At 41.7% G+C, this 23,993-nt stretch overlaps 1 protein-coding gene across 1 annotated transcript in view; it reads left to right on the top strand.

Annotated features, from left to right (window-relative positions):
• The window catches only part of adgrb2 (adhesion G protein-coupled receptor B2), a 215,354-nt gene extending 210,788 nt beyond the window's left edge, over positions 1 to 4,566 (top strand). The window contains exon 36 of the mRNA XM_069699156.1: positions 1,174 to 4,566. Coding sequence (XP_069555257.1) covers positions 1,174 to 1,350 — 177 coding nt within the window. The 3' untranslated portion in view covers positions 1,351 to 4,566. The remainder of the gene's footprint in view (positions 1 to 1,173) is intronic.
• The last annotated feature ends 19,427 nt before the right edge of the window (positions 4,567 to 23,993 follow it).

Below are 23,993 nucleotides of genomic sequence, written 5' to 3' on the forward strand. Positions count from 1 at the left end.
GTTGACATTTGTAAATGTTAGAGACACAAGATGAAATTCAGCCTCTGTGAGTGCGTATTGTTACGTATCCATCTCCAAATCTGTGTGCAGGTTAAATAAATAGTTCCCTTGTACATCGTTTAAAGTGAAACTGCAATTTGTCACAGCGTTGGTCTTATATTCATGGTGTTGGCCATCATTCTTTACCTGTTATAACATCGTACCGACCACAAATAATTGCTGCAAAGTCCAACGTGGTGAGAAACACCAGCACTCAGAAGACCAGATAAGTGGTAAACAAGTCAACAGTTCAGTCTCATTATCTAAAGCCCCTTTTTAGGTAGGAAAACCAAAAGTGAGAGCCTCTTCATGTCGGTAATGATCATTTATTTCACAGGTAAACTGTACGCACAGCTATGGTGAGTAAAGAGGGTCAAAATTGCAGCAGGAAGACACGGACAGCACATTTAAAAATAGAAACTGATCATGTACCCTTACCATCAACTAAAAGAATTCAAGAGTTACCTTTTGATGTCTTTGGACTGAATTTGTTTTTGTTATTTTTGTCTACACAAACTAGATAATGTGGGAGATTTAAACGTGCTGATTAGTGGATTTGGTGACGTTGGATCAGCTATTTCCCAAAAATATGTTCTTAAGATAAACTAACCGGCTAACGGCTGTAGCTTGATATTTAGGAGCAAATATGAGTGATATTACCCCAAACTCTCCAGCAGGCAGCTAAAAAGTATTTTTTGAAATGTTGAACTATTCCTTAAAGATGCCAAAACATGCATTTCAAACGCAGGTAGATTACATAAGTGTGATAAAAAATAATGGTAAAAAAAAGTATGCAGCAGGCAAAAATCAAGAAGGAATTATGTTATCGATTCCATGTTTATGGTGCTTTGATGCATATTGAAAAGTGGATTTGCATTTAATTGAATTCCCACAACAGTTACTGCACAGGTAATCCAATTTTGAAAACAGAGGGTTTAGATAAATCTGCGATTAGTGTCTGACCTGGTGATTCGAAACACTGCGTGAACATAACTGTCCCTGCTGTTAAGAGTCCAGATGAAATGAACAATGAACGAAGACTTTGTATCCCCTCCAGCTCCATATGCCATCTTCATTTGGGGGGTGCACTTTCCAAACATGTCTCTTTTCCCCTTTGTCCTCCTTCTCCATCAGGACAAGTCAACCCCGGAGGAGCAGAGCTCCTGGGACAGCTTCAAGACCATGACCCCCGAGCTGTCCATCGTGCCTGGGGAGCAGAAGGACCGGATGGAACTGCACAATAAGAACTGGGACTCCTCCTCAGCTAACACACCCGACTCATCCGAGGGAGACTTCCAGACTGAAGTGTGAAGACACGCAGACGTACACACACACACACACACACACACACACACACACACACACACACACACACACACACACACACACACACACACACACACACACACACACACACACACACGCGCGCGCGCGCTCATGCCGAGCTACAGATGCACAGAGATACTGGACTTCTGAAAAGCTACACATGGGTACATGATGTTTCGCAAAGGATCTCTCACACACTCTGCTCCCCGTCTCCTGCGATGTGCTCTGTCGGATCCCATACTGTATTTGTTTACTGCTGCAGCGGACAGACGTGGAAAGAAGACTGTTCTACTCTATATTTTCGCAAAGACTATTGAAAAGAAAGAACAGGGGCTGGACACATCTGTGACTGACCAGAAATTTTTAAATGAACTTAAAGAAAAAAAAAAAAAAAAAAACATGAAAAACTTATTCCTGAGAAAAAAATGTCTTGATTTTATTATGGAGAAGAAAAAAAAAAGAAAATCTCTTTCAATTGTTTGATGACTTGGGGGAGGGTGGGGAGAGAAAAAGAAGAATATTTCTGCACCGTTCAGTTCTTTTTATAGCAAGGGGAAAAAAAATCTCACTGAGGTTTCTCACACTGGTAGCCCCCCTAGGCACCTTTCTTTCATTTATTTCCTCCTACCTTCTAATGGATGACGAAAGCATTCAGTCGCTCAGTCTCTCCTTTATGTTTGCTCTGTTTTCTCACGTTTGGATGGATAGGGAGTGGGGGGGCAGGGACAGCGCTGCTCACTGATATGTGCCATCCTCTTTGCTTGTTTTCAGGTTCCAGTTCAACACTCCTATCCATCCATTCCTCTCACATCCTCTGTGTCAACACTGCATTCCTTCACTTTGTGTATTTTCTATGGTTAAGTTAAAAAATAAATGTCCTCCCCTATAGTTTGAAACTTTCAAAGAAAAAAATAATATGATGGAAAGAAATGACTCCCAACTGCGTTGTGTTCGATGGTCTAACTGTTCAAGAATAATCCATTGAATTCTAGACTGGTTTGGTTCGTGCTTATGCTGTTTTTTTTTTTTTTTTTCCTGTGAGAATTAACAACACAAAAATTACTTAGGGCACACAGCACATACATGTGAGCTTGCTTTCTGAGGTAATGTGCGCCGCCTGTTATCCCCCCCACGAGGGAGAAGACGGATAGTGATCGTCATGCAGATTCTTGCATCTCTTTTGTTTTTTTGTTGTCTTTTTTTCCGGGCCAGCGCTTAGAGATAAAAGTCTTTAAAGATTTCAGCATCTAAATCCATTTCAGCCATCACCAATCACAATAAAGCCAGAAAAGAAGATATCCCAGTCACTTCTGCCCAAATAGAATCCGTGCGAGCTCTGTTTAGCATCTCTCATTCCTCAAAAACTTGCCACTTCGAGTGAAGTATATATCGGTTTTAGCCGCTGACTCGCGCTTCCCTGTGTTTCAGAGGAAATACTCTTCGCTCCATGTGACCTGGGGAGGTTTTTCATGCCAATAATATGTAAAATGAGACATCAGCAGAGCCCGAGAACAACCATCGTCGATTTAAGGATGATTCCAAGAAACATGCTTCCCGTTGCTTTTAATCTACCACCACTGTGTTCTGCCCACCCAGCGCTGCGCTACCAGGAGGTGTGAAATCTTAATGTTAACAGTGAAGCCAGATACATACTTCCTCTTCACGTGGATCCCTCTCTGTGTGATTTGGTCCTGCGCTTGTGAGAATTAGCAGTAGCAAAAAAAGACCAAACAAAACAGAAAGACAGGGAGGGAGACAGACAGAGGTTATAAGGCTACAAGGTGTTGGACTGAAGAAGAACCGATGGTGGTGCTTCCTGCTTGACAATCTACATCTGTACTTTAGTCGTTACAAGAGGGCGACTGGTTTCCTGCTGTTGCTACATTAGCACGTGAGCCCCCCACACGTCGACAAAGAGGAAGTGTCAAGAGTGCAGGATGGATTCAATAGATAGCGCAATGACTTTTATGTCTATGTTCAAAGCAGTTGCCATTAATCTGACAGTCTGGAGAAAGAGATGACACGCAATTTATAGGTGGAAGAAACAGAGAGATAATGGTAGCCAAGAGAGAAAACCCAAATATACAATATACATAGCAAACAAAAAAGAAACAAAAACAAGCTCGAGGCAGGCAAAGATGCAGAAGAAGGGGAGTGCTCAAAACAGTAATTGTCCGGGGATGGCGATTTGTCCTGACATTTTCCAATGCAGCCCTCAAACCATCTGTTTAACGATCCCTAATGTGGTAGTCGAGCAGCACGGCGCAGATGGTGAGACAAGAGTGCGGCCCTTCTAACCTTTTAAGCTAATCAGTTGATAGGCGAACCTACATCTCACCCTCTCTCAGAGGAGCGAGAGAGTTTTGATCCCGGGTTGCCAAAGCTGAGGTCGCATTCACCTGACCTTCTGCCGGGGCTCGGTATCCAGATCAGCTGCACAGTGTGTTCAACAGAACAAAGTAGTCTGTCTGTCGGACACACAACCGCACTCAGAAGGTATTATTATTCCCATCGTGTTTTTTCAATATAAAAAACTGGTCACTTTAAGAGAAAGCTCTAGATGGATTCTACACAAAGTCTTGTTCCCATGGTAACTTATAAATGGTGTTTGCAGGAAGAGAGAACTTTTCAGGTTTTAATTTCAGCACAGTGTGAGATTTTCTTACTTTCCTCTTCCATCAGTCAGATTTCTCATATTTTTACTCACCTTATATGAACAGTTTTGAGCTCAGTTTTATCTTCCACAACAGTAAGTGCGATGCTGCTTGACTGACTGAAATTGTGCGTCTCACGTCTCGCAACTTTCAGTTTCCTTTTCTGCAAGGAACTCATGGTGTTATGCAAATTCTAGCACAAGATGATGCTGGTCAGGTGGTCAGTGTCATTTTTTTTTCCTTTTGGTGTTAGAAGCCCGCCAAACTCAACCGGCCATAAAGAAACATGAAACACCGGAAAGCAAATTTTGCAACACGTGGAACTCAAACACCTTCGATGCTCATCTTCACTCTCCATCTTTCAGCCTTTGATGCTTAAGTGTTAACCAACTGATACGACCATCCAACATTCCAGTTGATTTATTACTTAAAACCCTCCCTTTCCCTTTCTCCTTCATTTTGGTTCTTTTTATACATAAGATTGTACAAAGTAGTCCTCTAATGTTTTCATAGTGTCTTTTTATATGAAAATAAATTTTCAAATTGATCTCTGTCTCATATGTGCATATACGAGCTGCTTCAAGGCCATCTATGGATGAGCACAAACCTGCTCTTTCTTGATTTGCAGTGTATTCACGATCCCATGTTTCCATAATACCACTCTGGGCGTCGGGCATGACAAACTCTGTTACCCAGATGCATTGGAGCCGAACTGTGACCGATCAGAGGCCCCACTGGCCTGTCTGAAAATGTAAGAGCAACAGTTCTGTGGGTTTGAAGTTGTGTTGCATTGGAATAACCAAAGGGGGGAAATGTCGAGTCAAAGTGATTATTTCATTAAAAAATGTATCAACTTTGAGCAATATTCATGCTAATAACAATCCTCTTTCAGAGTGGAATTTCCCAAAAAGGGTTTCGTTATGTAACATCATCATCCACTCAGTGGTGCGGGAATGAAGCAACAAGAAGAGAAGGCGGACTGATGTGCGCATGTCGCAGTGTCACTACGTTCGCCCTCCAAGGGGCTTATGGGTAATTAAGTGTGGATGAGTCTGCCCATCGAGCTGCCATCATTCACCCTGGAGAAAGGCCACCAACTGGAGCTTTCTCAAGGGAGAGAGGGGGATGAGAGAGAGGTCAGAGGAAGAACAACATAGAGAAGCCCGCCACAGGGATGAAATGCATGGTGACAGAGTAAAAGCAAGGAAGGGGCTTTCACATCACCTCTGGCAGAAAGAGTCACAGTGATAAGAGTACCTCTTGGTTATTTTTCCCAAAGGTTTGTGGGTAATTAAGCTGCGCTGTGTCACTAGTGACCTAAGGAGGGACCCTGCTGACAAATAATACAGGGAGACAAAGTGAAGGACGGACAGGCATCAGATGAAAGATAATATTTTAGCTTTACTGAGGCTGTGTCCACCAGGAAGCTCTTGTCAGAGCTGTCTTTTCTTAGATATTTACAATAAAGACGGGACACGCAATTTTATATCCCGGACAGCGCTGAGGGATTAGCCTGTTTTCGGGTTTCAGTGCTAAGAACAGCAAGTCCTAAAACTTTATTATAGTTCGTTTAAACAGAAGAGCAATGCAAAGAGTGGTACTGTGGGCTTTGTGACACAGCAGGGACATGCAGCATTAGACTTTTCATGCATAGTGAAACTGATAATCCACAAGATTTGTTTCTTTTGTTTCTGATTGTTGTCCAGTTTTGTCTCGCTATTCCCAGGGATCACTGCACTAAAGGATGGCCAGTACTGTAGCATCACCCCTTAAACAAACAAGCACGGACTGCTCCACAGAGGCCAGGAAACTGGCAAAAAAAAAAAAAAAGGCTGGAATCGTCCATGCAATATTGATTTATCTGACACGAGGCTGGAATACCAAGAACTGCGAAGCTGGCAGCTACACAAGGGTGACCACAAGATCCAGTTTCAATGTGTGCCACTGGTTTCAGGTAATTTCAGTATCAGCTAGGGTGTGTATTGCACTAATACCTCATATTCAAGGCCTGTTTCACAGAGGCTCTGTGTCAAATTGTTTTGAGACACTTATTGTGTTCACATGGTACATATTCTTACACCTTTCCTGACTGTGAAGCCACTGGCTTATTCACAAAAACAACATTAAATATATATATATATGCATCTCTAGAACAAGGACATGTGCAAGTTTATTTATTATTAATGTTTTTCTTATGATGCTGTTTTTCGATTAATAGCAATATTGTTATTTTCCTTGCATCATTTTTTTATTAGGTCAATTATGTTATTTTCTAATTGTTGACACCTCTGGTTGACGACCGCCTCATTGTTTGTTTGAAGACACATATTTGTCTTCTGGGGGCTTCTGTGTGTGTTTCCTGTTGCAGATTTTAATTCAATTGTTATGAAAGATATACAACTATACAATTTGATATTTGCAAATACTGTCTGTGCTTTAAGAAAATGTGTCTAATCAAAACGTCCTGGGAAGCTCAGCGGTGTCCGGACACAATAAGATTTCACTTTTTGGATGAATACTTTTTTCATCTCCTACGGTGGGACCAAGTCTAGTCTACACAGTGCAGTAGGTGGTGGTGGAACTGACAAGAAGAGGTTTGTCTGGCCAGGGTGAAGTCAACATTATATTATGATAACTACATCTGGAATGTTCATACTGTCATTTCACAAAGACACATTTTATGATCACTTCTCTTAATAAATAATAGTCATGAAGTTAGCATTAACAAATAAATGGGTTCAATAAAAGAAGATGGGTGGGGTGGAGGGTTGTCATAATTCTGTTTGTGGTGGTGGTAACATACAAAGAAGTGAAGCAATGTTGAAACAAGGGCCGTAAAGAAATATGCAAGCGTACAAGCATGAATATAAAAAGTGCATATGCTGTGCCTTCCAGTACCCATACTAGTAGAATATTTAGTATGACAGAAAAATATTTAGTATGTCCCAAAACACAGTATGTGAAATGCAGTATGCTGAAAATAAAGTATGCTCTGGTTGCCCGGACCCACAATCTTCTGTGCAGCAGAAGATACATCACATTGGCTGAGCCGCTGAAAGAGTTGAGCATTTTCAAGGATGTATCTGGTGTATCCTCAGGGTCCTCAAAGCACCGACAGTCCTACACGCACAAGCAAGGGCAGGACCTTGTAGAACATAAGGACTGAATAACACAGCAATAAGTATGTGTGGATTTGTCTGGTGTCTTGAAAGACCCATCCCACCAAGGAAGCATCCTTCAGATTGAAAAACACCCATCATTTACCCTCTTCATAGAATATGCTTTGCAAATGTTTTATGAGGACAGAGATACATTCAACAGGTCTGTAAAGTCTAAAAGAATAAGGAAACACACATTCATAAAAAAAACAACACACATTTGAAAAGTTGTATTTATTTGTAAGATGAACCCCCATTGCACACTTTATTAGGTATAAAAGCTCTCAAACAAGGCATAGCTAAGCTAATGCATGGTTTTGTTTTTTTGCAGAAGATTAATGAAATCATCTAAAAATGAATTTGTTCACAAAAGCATGGAATACCAAACATTTTTTTTTACCAGCGGACACAGCCTCAGGCCATTTTAGCCCTGCAGTTAGATATTTTGGGCGAGAGCAAAGGGAGATAAGGAGTGAGAAGAACTGAGATTGACACGCAAAGTTAAAAAACAAGCAAAAGAAATGCTACAGGGAGGTGAAACAATGCGCATCCTCAAAACCTTGAGGAATTTGTGTATGTGACAGCGTGAGGTACCTCGGGAATACCAACCTGTGAGTGGAATAACATGTCTCACTTTGACACTGCAATGATGTGAGAGTGCGCCGGGTATGCGAGGATGAAGTTTTAGTCCCGAGACAGGGCACAGTAGAAATTCATTGCTCTAATGGTTGTAGCATGTCTGGCCGTCCCTCATCGGTGGCTGACAGATGGTTCGGTCCCACAGGCTCCGGGGCCATGCTGCTCAGAGAGGACACTGAGAAAGGAGCAGACTGATATATTGGAACAGAGGGTGGAGTGGACAACAGCTCTGATAAGCAAAGTCAAACTTTACGCTGAAAATGATGTTGTAGGTTTTTCTTCATATCATGGAAAGTAGAAGATTACAAAGGATCTTCTAAGACTTCTAAACCAAGTTAGGGCTGTTAATAACCCTTTTGGACAATGTCATAGACATCTCTTATTCTGATGTTTGACTAAACAGCTTATTCTCATCTGTGATGTTATGGATCAGATCCCTGACTGCTTTGCAACGGCAGTATTTCAGTTTTGGCCCAGATCTTTGGCGGTGATGGCACTGCCAGACTCCTCTGAGACTGCATTTCAACAGTGGCGTTAGATGGCTGTCCATATGAAATGCCCTCGCTGTCCCTCATGCAATGTTAATCCATCGAGTGTTTCCATCTCCATCATACAGACTGGGATAAAACACAAGTGGTCTTTGACATTTTGAGGGTGATTTATTCAGAGCTGAGGTAAAGAACTCATTGAAGCTTCTTTTGGCTCCACCAAGCTCTCTCCACAAAGCACTCTTCACATATCATGGCAACCTACATTTAGCCAGAATGAATTGCCTCTCCACACTGCCAAGGGCTTCTCGAAACACTGGCATAATTTAGTGGTAGGCTTAGGCCAATCCACGGTCTCTCCCATGCCGAGAAACCCAGAAATGCGAAGCCTGGTGCACGCTAGATGTTTAACAGCGTCTTAGCCCTCTGACGTGGCACTGGAAGGTGAGAAAATGGAGGTAAAGAACAGGATGAAGCTGTGCAGGCGACCGTAAACCTCCAGGCTGTTTGTCAGAGGACAGCGTGTTGGGGCGGACAGGGAGGTGAGAATTCGTGATGTGCCCACACACACCTCTGATTGCAGGGATGAGACAGCCATGGCGGCCTTTCGAACTCCAAATGTCCAATAGCGGTCAGTTGTGAGTCCAGATGAGGGCGACCACCTCCATTCCTCCTACCGGCACTTTAGTCTTTCTGTTCAGCTGTGTGTGTGTGTGTGTGTGTGTGTGTGTGTGTGTGTGTGTGTGTGTGTGTGTGTGTGTGTGTGTGTGTGTGTGTGTGTGTGTGTGTGTTGAAGGTTGTTGCTCTGCTAGCTAAATCAACATCATCCATTTGAGCTGGATTAAGATCCAAGGAATGGTTCTTAAAATACAAGCTTAACATTATTTTAATAATAATTGTATAATTTGCTGTGTTTGTGAGAATGGGAGGAAAAGATTTATATCAATCTCATGGTGTTGCGCTGGAGTTAAGGACGTTGGCAGCTTAGCGTAGCACTGAGATCGATGCTGCCCTAAGGTGGAACTTGGGAGCTTGTGCTTTCAACGTGGGAAGTTGTGTGCGCTGTATGCTTGGTGTCTTCAGTGCTTAATTCGTAAGAGCAATGCTGCCAATCAGCGGCAACGTAGAAGGAGTCAAGAAGCTACAGAGCAAATCATTTAGGAAGCTGACAGGCCGCTAACGTAGTTCAGGAAATGCAAATGCACAGAGGGAAAGTGAGGCCATTTGGGAAGATCAACAGTTTCCCCTGTCGTGGGCTATTATCGAAGTTATGAAGAAAAACTCGACATGACTAAAATTACAATATATTAGCTTAACATCCAAAAACAAATCCGATAATGAACTCCAACGGCTTCGACAAACACGTCACAACTTGGGGCTTAAAAAATAAATTGTAGAGTTCTGTTGCCATGAATGCAACAAGAGGACGGTGTTTACATGGATTCTTCTTGTTGACATGTAAACACACCCCCATTTAAACGCAGCATGAGAGCAGGCGGAAACCATTTGACTGGCCATGTCTAAAGTTACAAATTATGCAAAATGACACTCATTTATATGCTGTATTGTGTTTTTGTTGTTGTTAATCAACAACAATATAGGTTATTTTGTGAATTTACAGGGAGTTAAGTTTTGTTTCCATCAGAAAGCGCAACCTGGGCTACATGAATATGTATGGTGTTGTGATGTCACATGACAATAGTCAGAGCATATGTATGTTGACTTAAAACTCAGAGAAATACGCAGTCAAACTTTGTGTTAGACTTGTGTGTAAAGCAACTAAATGTGTCAATACGTTTTGGGGAATTTTCAGAATATACAGTTGTACAAAAAGGTTAAGTATTGATGTTGTGCCTGTGGTACAGTGACAAATATACATGTCAGTCCTTGTGTGAGCACAAAAGATCCAAACAGGATAGGGACCCACTCATCAAAGCGCTGCTCCGAATTGGAATAGATAGGTGAAAAGAGTCTGTTGATGACTGTACTGAGACCAATGCAGTGTTTCAATGTGGTTTCTGGTGCTTTCAAGCAAAAGCAAAAAAAAAAAAAACATTCTGTATTGGCAGCATTTCTTCTGAAGCTCTGATATTTTTGAACCCTGCATTGAGCGGGAATGGTTTATTTTTATGTTACAATGTGTGTGTGTGTGTGTGTGTGTGTGTGTGTGTGTGTGTGTGTGTGTGTGTGTGTGTGTGTGTGTGTGTGTGTGTGTGTGTGTGTGTGTGTGTGTGTGTGTGTGTGTGTGTGTGTGTGTGTGTGTGTGTGTGTGTGTGTGTGTGTGTGTGTGTGTGTGTGTGTGTGTGTGTGTGTGTGTGTGTGTGTGGCTGGAGTGTGTTTGCATGTAATTTCATGCCACAGTCATGCATGCTCAGGATATCTACCAGTATTTCCATTATGTAGGTAGCGCATCGTGCTCCCATTCATACATCACTGACACATGTTCCTCGTTTTATCCCTCAAACAAAGTTATTGGAAAACAAATATACCACATAAATACTATCACCAACATACAGAAAACATACAGTGGAAGCCTCATTCTCACATCAACTAATTTCCATCCCCCTTTTCTCCTCGGTGAGGCTTGAAGAGTGGCCTGAGATAAAAGCAGAATTCGATCAGGGACCTCGTCTCACCCCTGAGGGAGAGGAAATAATATTTGATCCCACTCAAAGAACCTCTCTATGCCAAGTCAAGCCAACCCACAGCAATACAAGAATAGATTCCTCTATCTCCTTGCCGGAATCCCTATCTATCGTCCCTCTTCATGAACCAACTCGATCAGGAGACTCCTTTTTTATTTGCAAAACAAACGCAAAAAGCGTCTTTCCACAGTGTCATTATGTAACGAGCATGAACATGAACATATATCTACAAAGTAGACGTAGCTTCCGGGACGTAAAACATCCCATGTGCTGACATTCATTTTTATCGAAGTGATTAATGTTGTCATTAATGCACAGAATTTGTTCTTATTAGATTCTGCTCTCTCACCAAAAGAAACTTGTCCCAATGACTTCATTAATCATTCAGGAGTTAAGAAAAGCATTCTGTTGAAGTTCATATAATTGTGCTGAAAAGAGAAGAGAGGGAGCTTTTCATGCACTTTTACTTCCAGCACTGTGTATGGAAAATTACCAAGCATCACAGCCATTATCAGGAATACATTTGTAATTTGTTGTTGGTAAAAGCAACGTCATTGATCATGTTGTAAGTTTAGCATTGCGATGTCTTGGATTCAAAATAATGCACCTCCTGCACTGTCCTACATGTTTTCCATTATACATAAAGGCAGGAATATTTGTGGACAATACAGGTGTGAGACTTTTAAATACACAATTAAGAAAGACTCCATTAAAAGAGTTGCTACCCCACTGGTTTGGGATTGTACTTTTATAACATTATTGCACTCTTGATGGACAGGGTTTTTTTTTAAGCCTGAACCAAAGATTCAGCCCTTTTTATTTCATGCATTCTGCTTTTATTTTCAAAACCTGGTGCCTACATTAACCACAATGAAACATGACTGCCAGCAGTTTGGTTGGAGATTTGCACAGGCTATTGATGCCACTAGCAGACAACGAGTCAGTTACTTGTCAGTGTCAGCAAATCATAAAAAAGTCAAAAATAGCAGGACTTACAAATAATTTGAATATATATTTTAATTAAAAAGGTGTTTTGTGGAATTAAAAAAAGAAAACAGATCAATTAAATGTCAGCATTTTCCATGTCTGGCACCTCATAAAGCTATTAGCCGATATGCATTTAAACAGCCTTTTAATTAGCTGCCTGAAATAACCTGTCAGAAACGTCTTTTTTTCCCCCACTGAACTACAGATGCTTTGGAAACTAGAAGCAGTGTTTGCTTCTTTACGAATTTGTTCACAAAAACAGGGATGTTTTCAAAGGCCAATTTGGTGTCTGGTTCAATAAGCGAGCAAAAGGAAACTGTATGAGGCACATGAGAGATATGCTTCAGCACAAATTCACCTCTCTGACCTCAGTCCAGACCCTGTAAGGAGTGTGAAAAACAGCATTCACAGTCAAATGTAAAGGTGGCAGAATTGAAATGTTTATTTCGACCTTGGCCCACCAGGTTTATTTAGTATCTGTTCTGGGGCTTTCAGCCATATCGGAGTCCTCTCGAGCTGCTTTCAGTCTACTCAACTGCTTTAGAACTAGATGTTCAAATTTCCACTTCAAGGACTTCTCATCCATGTTGACAAAAAAGGTGAGGCAAGTGAAAGCTGCAAAACTGTCATGAGCTCTGTTCTGAATACATATTTTGTCTTTTTAGTGCGTACTGCAGCCACCCTTAAAAAGAATGTACTTTTGCATGTAGTATGTATGCAATTGGGGCACACTGCTTTATCATTAAAATGCCTCTGAAGTTTGACCCTCTATGAGATATCTGCTGTTACCTGTAGCATGACATTTAAAGAAAATAAATAAATAAAGGATGGGATTTGGAAAGAGTATGCTTCTTTTCAAAGCCTCTTCTGTAAAGCATTAGCGCCACCAACTGTCTCAGCGGCTCAGTTATTGTGACGCATGTTTCGCTGCGCAGACGATTGTTGGTCAGAACAGGTCGAGATGCATGCTGGCCTGTATACTGCAAAATTCGGCCAGATGCAGTCTGGTACTTTTGGCATATTACGTTTAACAACTATGTACTGGGACATACTGGATACTGTATGTTTCTGGCATACTAAATAGTATAGTAGTATGGATTTTAAAACGCAGGGTCTATTTGTCTTCATGCCTGCCACCTGTTTCCACTTTCCCAATCTGCCCCGGCAGCAGTCACTCAGCAATCACCCCGTTTGTACATATTCTCACAATGTCAAGTCCCCCTGAACAATGTTTTAGTGTTCGTTTAAGTTGTGATATTCCAAATCTCTCCTTTGGCTGATCTGTTTGTTTTTGGTTAGGCCTGTAGACTATGTGGTACTTGTTGTTTTTGTTTTTTTTGTAAGTGAGGCTTTCTGTTAAGTACACCTGCCTCTGTCGTTACACTTGGGTCCTCATTTCTATCAATCTGTGTCATGACTAAACTAACTGCATCTTGAAATTCGAGTCTTAATTCCGTCTTAATCTTGCTGATCATGTCATTGTAGATAACAGCAATTTATCATTTGTAATCATTAGAGGTCTTGAAGGAGGCGCAGCATGAAGGCTGTACTGCATCAGAGGTTGACCATATTCAACGACGTGCAGACATAACAAGTGCAGAAAAAGAGCCCAGACCCTGCACCGCTAATGTTTACCACCAGCTCACATGGTAAGACGTTTAGCACTCACTGATCATTGTGCTTAACCACTCACGCAGTTGCGTCTTCACAATGATTTACACCGTCATACAAACCTATACACGCACACACAATACTGTACATCATTTCTCCCCCACCCCTGCTCTCGGCTCCGTAGCGACTGTGAAGCCTGCAGTAGCTGCTGGTGCTCCTGCTTCATCAGTAACTTCGTTAGAGCAGAAATTGGAGCTTGAAATGTGTTTATTAAGGAAACACAATAAGCCACTCAACTTGCAAGGAAAGAACCCTCAGAGCACAGGATGTTTAAAATGAGCTAATCTCTTGAGCATAAGAATAGTATTATAACAGCATGTGTTTAAATTGTTTTCACTGAAAAGGTGCAAGAATAATGCAAGAAACAATTGTTGGGTTATAAAGATTAGAAAAGATTTGAAGTTCAGAATATCTAAACGTGTAAAGTAGAAAAGGTACAACTTTTGGCTCAAATAAAAGAGCTTCCACTTTAAAATGCAAACCTATACCTGTAGATCTGTATTTGCTCAGGGGGCCTGCAGTTTGTTCACCCACTATAGCTGTGAGCCAGTATCAACCTTGAACAGCTGCCTCTACAAGACGAATGCAGCTGCTGCTACGCCTGCCTCTGTGTCTGGCTGAGCATCCTGGTATTGTGAGCATCACAGTGACCTCGTGCTAATATGAATATACTGAAGGTCTTCAGTTAATGTTACCAATGAGTGGCTCAGAGTTGATCCATTATACAAACAAAAGACCTTTATCTCTGGGGATTGCTCCATACAGCTATTTATACAGCAATCACTCATTCTTTACTAATAAATTCACATTTATTTACTATCCACTTGCCTTCCATCCAAAGTTCCTCACCACTTCATGATTATCTGACATCTTCCTGCCCCTTTTATTTGCCCCTTGAATAAGATATCATCATACTAAGCTGTTATATTTATAAATAAATATTCTGCCGAGGGCTGCACGCCAGCCAGCTGCTGCCGCTTTGCGTGCCAGTGTCAGCAGGGACGTCATCCTGCCTCTGCCACACCAGGATAGTTATCAGGTTCCCTTTTGTAAGAGAAAGACCAAAGTGGAGTGTCCCACTCTTCTAGTAAAGAAATTGCACAACAGAAAGCAATTAAACACTTTTCTATGACATGGAGCCCGGTGGGTTGATGTAACATTTGGGCTCCCAGCAGGTCTGGAGAGTTAGCATGTACAATAGACTGCTACAGAACTCCTGTGAATCAGATTCGCTCATTTAACAGGCTACTTATAACACCACAGTTTGGTTTAACCAGACAAAACCCTGATGTCAGGAAATAAAATGCTACAAATTAAAAACTGTTCATACACGCAAAGCTGTAGTCATTCTGTCATTGTTACTGAGACATTAAAGTGAGGAAAACCATTATGCTATAAAGTGATAATGTTGACTAGGATGTTCCAAAATAAATATTACCCCCTCAAAATTAAATTTAAAAGATCTGTCAGCACATTTCATACCTTTTATAGAACATCTGGATCCAGTGATACAACTCCAATAAAGTTCAATGCTTTTCGGCTCAAATTTAGGCAGCATATTTTCATGAGAGCAAACAATGCATTATTAGAAATGAACATTATTTTTCAAATTGCTTCCCAGTGATGACACAGAGACTTCTAATAACATTTTGTTTATCACACATTTTTGTTCTGCCAAATTTGCACAACATTGAGGATAATTTGATGCATTTGTAATTGTTTATTATGGTGTGAATTAAAGTTTAGTCAAATAGACATTGTAATAACTAAAATGTTGTTTTTGTTTTTTCCTCTACACTTTACTCATACTATACTATACTATATTAACATCATGTCCTAGCTATGTTTTCACTGTCATATTGCCAAACATTGTGTTGTATTTTTGCACAATGACAATAAAGGCTTTCTATCTAACACAGTGCAACTTAAGAAATTTAAGTAATTCAAAGTTTAGACATTTGAAACATGTCACAATGTGATTGTGTTATGTGCAAACTGAAATTCCCTTTTTTCCTCCTATCATTATGTTGATGAGAGAGACATACACATGCAGCCTGCTTGTCCCCCAGACCTTCATGATATTTTGTGTGATATATGGGTCGACTGTGGTGGTTGATACAGGTCATAAGAATTAATCAAATGCTTTAGAGGCCACTGTGAAATGATGCCTCTTTATAACATGTCCAATGACAGGTCAATGACACTGAGATTTGTCCCAGCGGACCTGGGATTTAAACCCCTGGACAACATGACGGCACATTGATGCGCCTCTGAACAGCCAAATACACAACGATATAAAAGTGCATAGCCCATTCACTTTCTCTGTCTGTCTGGCTACTGTCTCACTGTTTGTTAATCACTCTGGTTTTGTGTTAGTTGCCTTGACAACAGTCTCTTCCTCTCCTTCCCCGTCACACTCTCCCTTGACTCTCGTGCAGTGCACTGGGTGGTTTAGTGGATGGTCTTGTTGCAAGCAATACAGGGGATAGATTGCAGATGCATCTCACGGCTCCCCAGTGGCATATTAATGCTTAAGTTGTCCCTCAGGTCAGAGAGCTGTAAACACTTCTGAATGTGATGAGGCGCTTCAGCCATAAACCCGAGAAAGGCCAACTGGATTTGCGGGATTTTAAAGAAGACCAAAATGCCAAATTGCAATCACGTTGTTTTATCCTCTATTTTATATCTATCCCTTTACATCTGTATTAATGTAAATTTATGTTAGATACACCTTATCGTATTTGCCTTTCCCCAATGTTTTGACTCCTTTGAACTTTCTCCCTCCCTGCCTTTGTGGTGTCTGCCAGTGCGCTCTGTGGTTAGGGGGCTGCTGTTTTCACAAGTTAGGGGAAGGGCACGTCTTGCAAATGGCCATGTCATGTGGAGCAATGCCCAGCCAGTTGCACTATGAGAGAGCCCAGGGGCCCCGAGCAGAGCAGCCAGGCTGACACAGAGAAAGAGGAGAACTATCTTTGCCACGACGCTCCGAGGGCCAAGCTGGATTCATGGAAGAGAGGGGAACGAGATGGAGAGAGGACAGAAAGGAAGTCGGGCGGCGTGGCAATGTTTTTGTTGATGGCGCTGGAAAAATACATTTACAGCATAAAAAAAAAAAAAAAAAAGAGGCCTTTTTGGACAATGATCATTCAATTTCTATGTTTATACTGTATCTGCAAGTTTATATGTTGTTTTTTGTCTAATTGACAAAAACAAAATGACAAAAGTGGCCATTTGTTATCGCATCATGGATAACATTGTTACTGCCTTCTGAAACTGTTCATGTGGTTTTTCTCTGATCTGCTACCACCATGTTTAACTCTGCTGATGTTTGTCACAGTTTTGGTCTTTCTGTCCTGTATCACTCCCTCCACCCAGCAGAGGTCCCCACTCTCTCTCTCTCTCTCTCTCTCTTCCCAGTCTCCTGCCAGCCACGCCCACCTCACCTTCTCCCACTTCCTGATTCTGCTCACCTGCAGCCACTCTGCCAGTAAGCCCATTCAGTGCATCTACTCCCAGTTTCCCATGACTGGTTGCCACATCTTGAGTTTTTGGCACATGTTTTTGTCAATAACTTGCCAGCTTTGGACCCTGCCCCACTGGCTGTTCAGTTCTTTGTAAGTAAAGTTTATTGTCGCTTCACAACCTGCCCCAGTGTCATGTGCTTGCGATACTGAAAATGTTTAGGCACAAAACTATAGGATTAAAACTGTTAATCTTTTTTGATCAAATTAAAATCCATTTTATATCTGACATTTTAATCTGGTTCCAATAACAAAGTCAAGTCACTGATTATCTTAAAGACAAGTCATAATGCATACAGCCACAGGAACTCATCAATGTTAGACCACCACAGTTTGTTTAAGCCAACATCTGTCTTTTTCTTGAACATTTTCAATCTGCCAAATCCTAAATTAAAAATATTTATAATAAATATCGAAGTGGACCAATCAAGTATTGATCAAATGATAGACAGGCCTGAAGGAGAAAAGAAAAAAAAATGGATGGGGGGAATGTCTAAAGTATGGTAAAGCACATCAAGTGGAGCAACCAAAGGTCTACTGAGGTAAAGAAAGGAGACGGGTCCGGGGCGGGGAGAGCGAATTCAGCCAAGTGTATCACTTTAATGAAGTATCATGACTCCCTCACTGTTCGCCTGTCCTCCCCCTGACTCTCCCTTGACACCATGGTGTCATCCCGACATGGAAAGTGTTGCTGTGACTGCAGCCAGGCCTCAGCCTATCTCGGTGGAAATTCGGAACTAATTTTGGAAACATGACCCGGGGTCTGTAGGGCCCGAAATGGATTATGGAGGAGGCCAGGTAATGTGATTCTCAAGCGTTTCCCCTGGAATTAAAATGTGTCTCTGTGTTATTAATACGCATGAGATAGAATCAATATGCTCCATCTATTTCTCAATGCTCACATTGTGGCTTTGTCCAATCCGTTATTCTCCTCACAGCGACACACATTCTCCCTCTATAGGCCCAGCTCTTTCTCTAGTTAGATGATTATTATGGTGTGGATGTTATTAATATAACATGATAAAGAAATAGCTGAGTGAAAAGGAATCCATGTAATATTCTCTTATTACACGTCTGACTTATGTGAATGAAAAGCTTCCATCCTCGCCACCATTGCTGCTTTTTTTTCGAGCAGCAACAGGCAGATGAATTCCCCAAAAGCCCAGCCTTTATAATATTAAGCGGAGCTGAATAAAAAGCAGGCGGCCCCCTCCCCTCTCTCGCCTAAATGTTGTGAGCCTGCCTCTGTGTGCGTGGTTCAGATCTGCGTGACTGTTTGAGGCCATGATTGGATGCTCTTAAGGAAGTGAAGCGTTACGCCAGCGAACAAGAGGCAGAGAGAGCCAGAGATAGAATTTGAAAAAAAAAATATAATGGAATGAGAATGAACAGGAGAAAAATGCCAAATGAAGAGAGGGTGACACAAGGGAAAAGGAAAGCCACTTTAAATCAAGCACCTTTTAATCAGCACGCTCACAATTGGGGACATAAAAATAACAAGGCAGAGAAAGGATCCTGTTGGTTGTCCAGGCGGCTAAAGTCAATGATTCATGGCTATCTGGAGAGAGTCCTCTCAACCATGTTAAAGCCAAGGGCCTGGCAATAGGAATTACATTGGCAAGGCTATCTCCAGAATTCAGTTATGAATTAATCTGGGATTTTGTCTCCCAACCTGCTGGTGGCTGTTTACATCTGTCCTTCATCAACACCTCCACCTTCACATGCACTGCACAGGAAATCATACCATTAAATGTACTATTTATTGTGTGCCCAGGTTCTTAAATAATGTCCATTGACAGCATCACTATTTGCAACATCAAAATGCAATATCCTGTGGTTGCATTGCATAATCCATACAATATAAACCTTTTCTATGATGAATGTCTCCCTGGATATGTGTTGAACTTCAGAGCAAAATTATCAGCCTGTCAATATTTTTTGATTCTGGCAGGCGAATACAAAAACCTTTTGCCTTAAACTCCTTCAATAAATCACACTGCATGTTTGATTGAGGTGAAAAATAAATTCCTCAGAGTCTAAATACATTCAAGAATATGTTATTTAGTTCACTGCTCCTATTGGACATTCCAAAAAAACCTCCATTAAAAAGAAGACTCTTAAATGAACTTTAACCTATACCTTATTGATAGCATATATAACGGTAAGAAAAATCAGTAAACACCCATAAATACATTATACACATGTAGTATTTATAATAGTTAATGTAGCGGGAGAGGACAGTTCGCTTTAAGGTCCATTGTAATGGTTCACCATGGAGACAGATTGTGGGAAGAAGCTGTATGTGCCGTGTATTTTTTGACTGAGATCTGAGACACCTGCCGCAGTGGAGGAATTTGAATAGGTTATATGCAGCGTGTGAGGGGTCAGTGATGATTTTATCAGCACCCGTGCTGACTGTAGAGGTGCATAAGTCCTGGAGGAAGAGTAGGGGGAGACCTGCTGACCTCATAGTCTATTGAAGTCTGTTCTTTTTTCTGTGTGGCTGCAGGTTCAAACTACACAGTGATGGAAGAGCAAAGAAAAATACTCAATGGCAGCAGTGTAAAATGTCCTGGGGAGATCCTGTGGGAGTCCGAGGCAGGAAGTGAATCCTCTGCTGGGTTGATTTTATCATGGTGTTTTCGTGTGTCTCCCATTGTAGAGCCTGAGAATTGGCAGAGCCCGGTAATTTAAGACTGCAGCACAGACGGTATCGTGAAGCTCCAGGTTGTTTGAGTTGTACCAGTTGATCTGTATGTGGACTCATCGTTGCCCTGGATGAGAACAACGAGCGCTGTATCATCGGCAAACTTCAGGAACCTGACATACGGTGGAGAGCATGGGTGTCCAACCTTTTCTCCTCTGAGAGCTACGAAAGATAAAATGAAATTGTCCGAGCTTTGCTCATGTAGCGTCAGCTGAATAAGCATCTTTACGTGAACAGTGACAAATTCTCAACACACACACTCAACCAGTAGCTACTGGTTGGAGATCCCTGGTGTAGCTGGAGAATAGCAGTGAAGAAAGGAAGAAGCCCCAATCGGGACCTGCGCTGATGGATGGGGCAGTGGATGTAGTCCTTCCCAGCCTCACCTGTCTCCGCAGTTTGGGCCATTTCTGTTGGAGAATGACTGGGATGATTGTATTGAAGGCCGAGCTGAAGTGCACAAACAAAGTCCTGACGGAGGTCCTGAACTTCTACGATGTGATGTAGCCCGATGTTGTCTGCATCTTCGATGGACCTGAGATTCTGTGATGTCTTTCAGGTGAGACATTACTAACCTCTCAAAGGTCTTCAGGACCACAGATGTCAGGGCAGCTGGTCTGTAGTCATTGAGACTAGTGATGTTGGGTCTTTTGGGGATGGGAGTGTTGGTGGAATGTTTGAAGCAGGAAGGGACTTCACACACGAGCTAATGGAAATTTGAGTATGGATGGATGGATACATACATACATACTTTATTAATCCCGCAAGGGGACATTTTGTTGGGTGTCAACTGTTTAGCACAGGCTTTTAAGGAAGATGAAGTGATCTTGTTTTGGCCTGGTGCTTTGCGGTTCTTTAGTCTTTTAAAAAGCCAGCAGACAGGCTAGATAGAACACATTGAGGTCATTGACAAGTCAACTACCAACATGTGTCGGGGATGTTCTCTTAGAGCTGGTGATGTCCTGCATGCACTTCCAAGCTGCAGCAGGGTTGTTGGTTGCCAGCCAGTCTTTTTGTCACAGTAACTTCTTTTAGGTACTCTACTTTCATTGTGTGCTTTGCTTTATAGCTATGCTTAAGGTTGTGGTTGAATCGTGGCCTGTCATTGTTGTAGAGGCATCCCGTTCAGTTCAGAACATACTTGTCCTTTCAAAAGCCGATCTATGATGTCACAGTTTGAGACTGCAGCTGCTGACCCAGATGATCTGATTAATAAACACTCCAGTCTGTGCAGTAAGAACGTATTTGGAACTTCCACTTTGCCTCAGTGGTATCGTAGTTCTGTGCTGCATGTCTCAGGTCTGCCATTAATGGCCCCACCAACAGTCCATTGTGTTTGATCTCTATGCAGTTCTTTTCTCTCTGTGCTCTCCGCTCACCCCAAACGGTCGTGGAAGATGGCCGCCCAACTCTGAACCTGGTTCTGTCAGAGGTTTTTCTTTCTATTAAAAGGTCGTTTTTTCCTCCCAGCTACTCACGTGGGAATTGTGTAATTGTTGTTTTTTTTTGCATGATATTCTAAAGCTCTGTTGTTAAGACTTAACTATGTTAAGTGCCCTGAAATACATTTGATGATATTTTAGTCTCTAGTTGTAGACGGTAAGGAGATGACATGACAGTGGCTTTAATGTTCAAGAGTGTGCATGAGGTGAAGAGAGATAGAGTGATCTTTTATCACTGGGTAGCAATGGTCCAAGACATTTCCCTCTCTTGTGGGGCATTTTATGTGTTGTCTTTACTTAGGTAGTTCATGGCTAGGGTTCGCTCTGTTAAAGTGCCAAAGAATGGTAACAGGATAGTCTGAATGTCTCCTTTCTAACTTCATAATCTAATTGGCCAGGTGATGCACTGCCTCACTCACTTCATGTCGCAAAATGTGCGAGTGATAAACCTAGTACCAAAAGCTATCAGGACCACCGTAGCTATGCTTATACTTGTAAGATCCGGGGCTGCATACGTAGCCAACATGTCTTTTTACTTCTAGTAAAAAAGAAAGAAACACCAACAAAAATATGGATGTGGAAAGACTGGGCCGGCAAAGCCAGACCAAAGGCCAAGACCTTCTTATCCCAATCTGGGATTGGTGTTGCTTTAAGCTAAATGTAAACATCAGCATATTCACATGCTCTGTACTTACCGTTTACACTGTTTGCATGCTAAAATCTGCTGGTATGCACAATGGTTAGGATTATAAATGCCAGACAATTTATAGTTTTGACCTGATGATGGAAGGACACATTCTTTACTCTGTTACAGTACATTTTGCTGTTGTTGCAAACGCAAAAATTCCTCACAAAATGACTTTACTTTACTGCCTTACATTTATAAAGAATAAAAACAAGACTACACCACAAAACAACATTGTTGCTGTTTTGTGAGTTGTAATGTTTGATGCCTCCGCAACAACCCTGTGCAAATGATATGCTTACGAGAGAGTGACACTTTTTACAGAAATAGTTCTATAGGTTTTATATCTCAGAATGTTGTCCTTGACTGGTGCATTAATATTTTCTATATCCTGGTTTGCTTTTGAATATGATTCTTTATTTTGTTCTATATGTGCAGGAAAAAGTGTGTGACAACTGTAGAGTTTTATTTATTGGCTATTTCATTCATCTGAGTAATGAACTCCCTCCAAAGCTGAACCACAATATGGCTGACGCACTGTTCGTGGACTTACAGCAAGAATTCAGAAAGATACATTTTTAGACTTCTTGAAATCTGTTGCACATCATGGAAAATGTCTTCAAATCTCAGTTCTTTCTCCACTTGACTTGGATGATGCAGATTTTGTCATTACCCCCCGCAATAAACCTCTTTCCCTCTCTCTCACATACTCCACCTCCGTCTCTTCTGCTGTCAGCACTGCTCTAGGTGGTCTGCTCCACTGCAGACAAACACATCCATGCCTTTGGGCAAAGCAGCAGGCTCAACATTTCCTCTGCAATAATTCTGCATTGTGTCTGAGCAAGCACTTTTGTCTCTTCCAAATGGAGCACATGGCCTTTAAGCAACTAACCCGGACATAATGATGTCTGTGAGGGGGGATATGGCTCTGAGTGGGGTGATGACTGTTGGAGGAGTGCTCAAGTCCTGCAGCTTCAGTTTGGGATGACTTGTTTGCTAGCTGTAGGGGCACTGCTGTGCTCTTGATGCTGTGTCCTGTGGTGGCACATCTTGCAGGGCGCTTGCTCCTGTTTCATATTGCATATTTCCATTTTAAGTCAGTGACTGACAGTGTGGTATGTGTTTCTTGACATGTTTGACTACCCAAAGGGAAAACGTGTGTGTACGTGTTTGTGTGGATGTGTTTGTGTGCATCGGACCACAATGTTACACCCACTGCTTTTCCATCTTTTCACTTTTTCCTCTCCCCAGACATTGCTAGTGACTCTTTTCAGCCTCTCAAATGGAATTTGTATGTTTCCCAAGTAATATTCCACCGACTAAATACACTGGGAAAATGGAAGAAAGCAAAGCTCTTGCCAGCATTTCTCACCATTTCATAAAGTTGAGTTTTATTTTTCAAAAGATTCCAAGCTAAAATGGTGTGCATATCCTCATCCATTTACACATTTGAGGACTTTTTTGTGCAAAGGTGTGTGGAAAAAGAGGAGGGAAAATGGTAGATGTAGAAGGAGCCAGACACACAGAGGGTGTTGTAATGAAGTGATAATTCTTTTACTGTCCACTCTTAGGAAACTCTCCCTGACTTTGATAGATGTGTTCGGCTGAATAATATGACATTTCCACACTGTGGAACTCAACTTGAAATGTCAGACTCCCGACTGCCCCTGCCTCTGCCCTCACTTTCCACTTTTGGAGCACTTTTTCTTATGACTGCTCGTGCATGTATGTGTGCACATATATACTCCACGTCATAGCAGAGTAGAAAGTTAGGTACCTCCATCACGGAAAATCCAGTATTTTCTCTGCCCTCTGTTGTCTCGTGGTTTTGTCTTCTTTTTGTTTTTTTTAAATTTTCCTCTGACAGCTGGTCAAAGCTTGTGTTTGACTTGTCTTTTCAACACCATGTAGTCCATCAGTTAAGTGTCCGTTCACCCAAGTTTGGTAGGGAAAAGCATTAGACAACCTTTTTTCTTTTTCTCCAGAGTGTTGCTAGAAATGACAAGTATTCTGATAACTGCGTAGGTTAAT

The sequence above is a fragment of the Brachyistius frenatus genome, unplaced genomic scaffold, assembly GCF_029030835.1.
Source record: "Brachyistius frenatus isolate BFR_SWC_R1_liver_20210118 unplaced genomic scaffold, ASM2903083v1 Contig_2, whole genome shotgun sequence".
Taxonomy (NCBI): domain Eukaryota; kingdom Metazoa; phylum Chordata; class Actinopteri; family Embiotocidae; genus Brachyistius; species Brachyistius frenatus.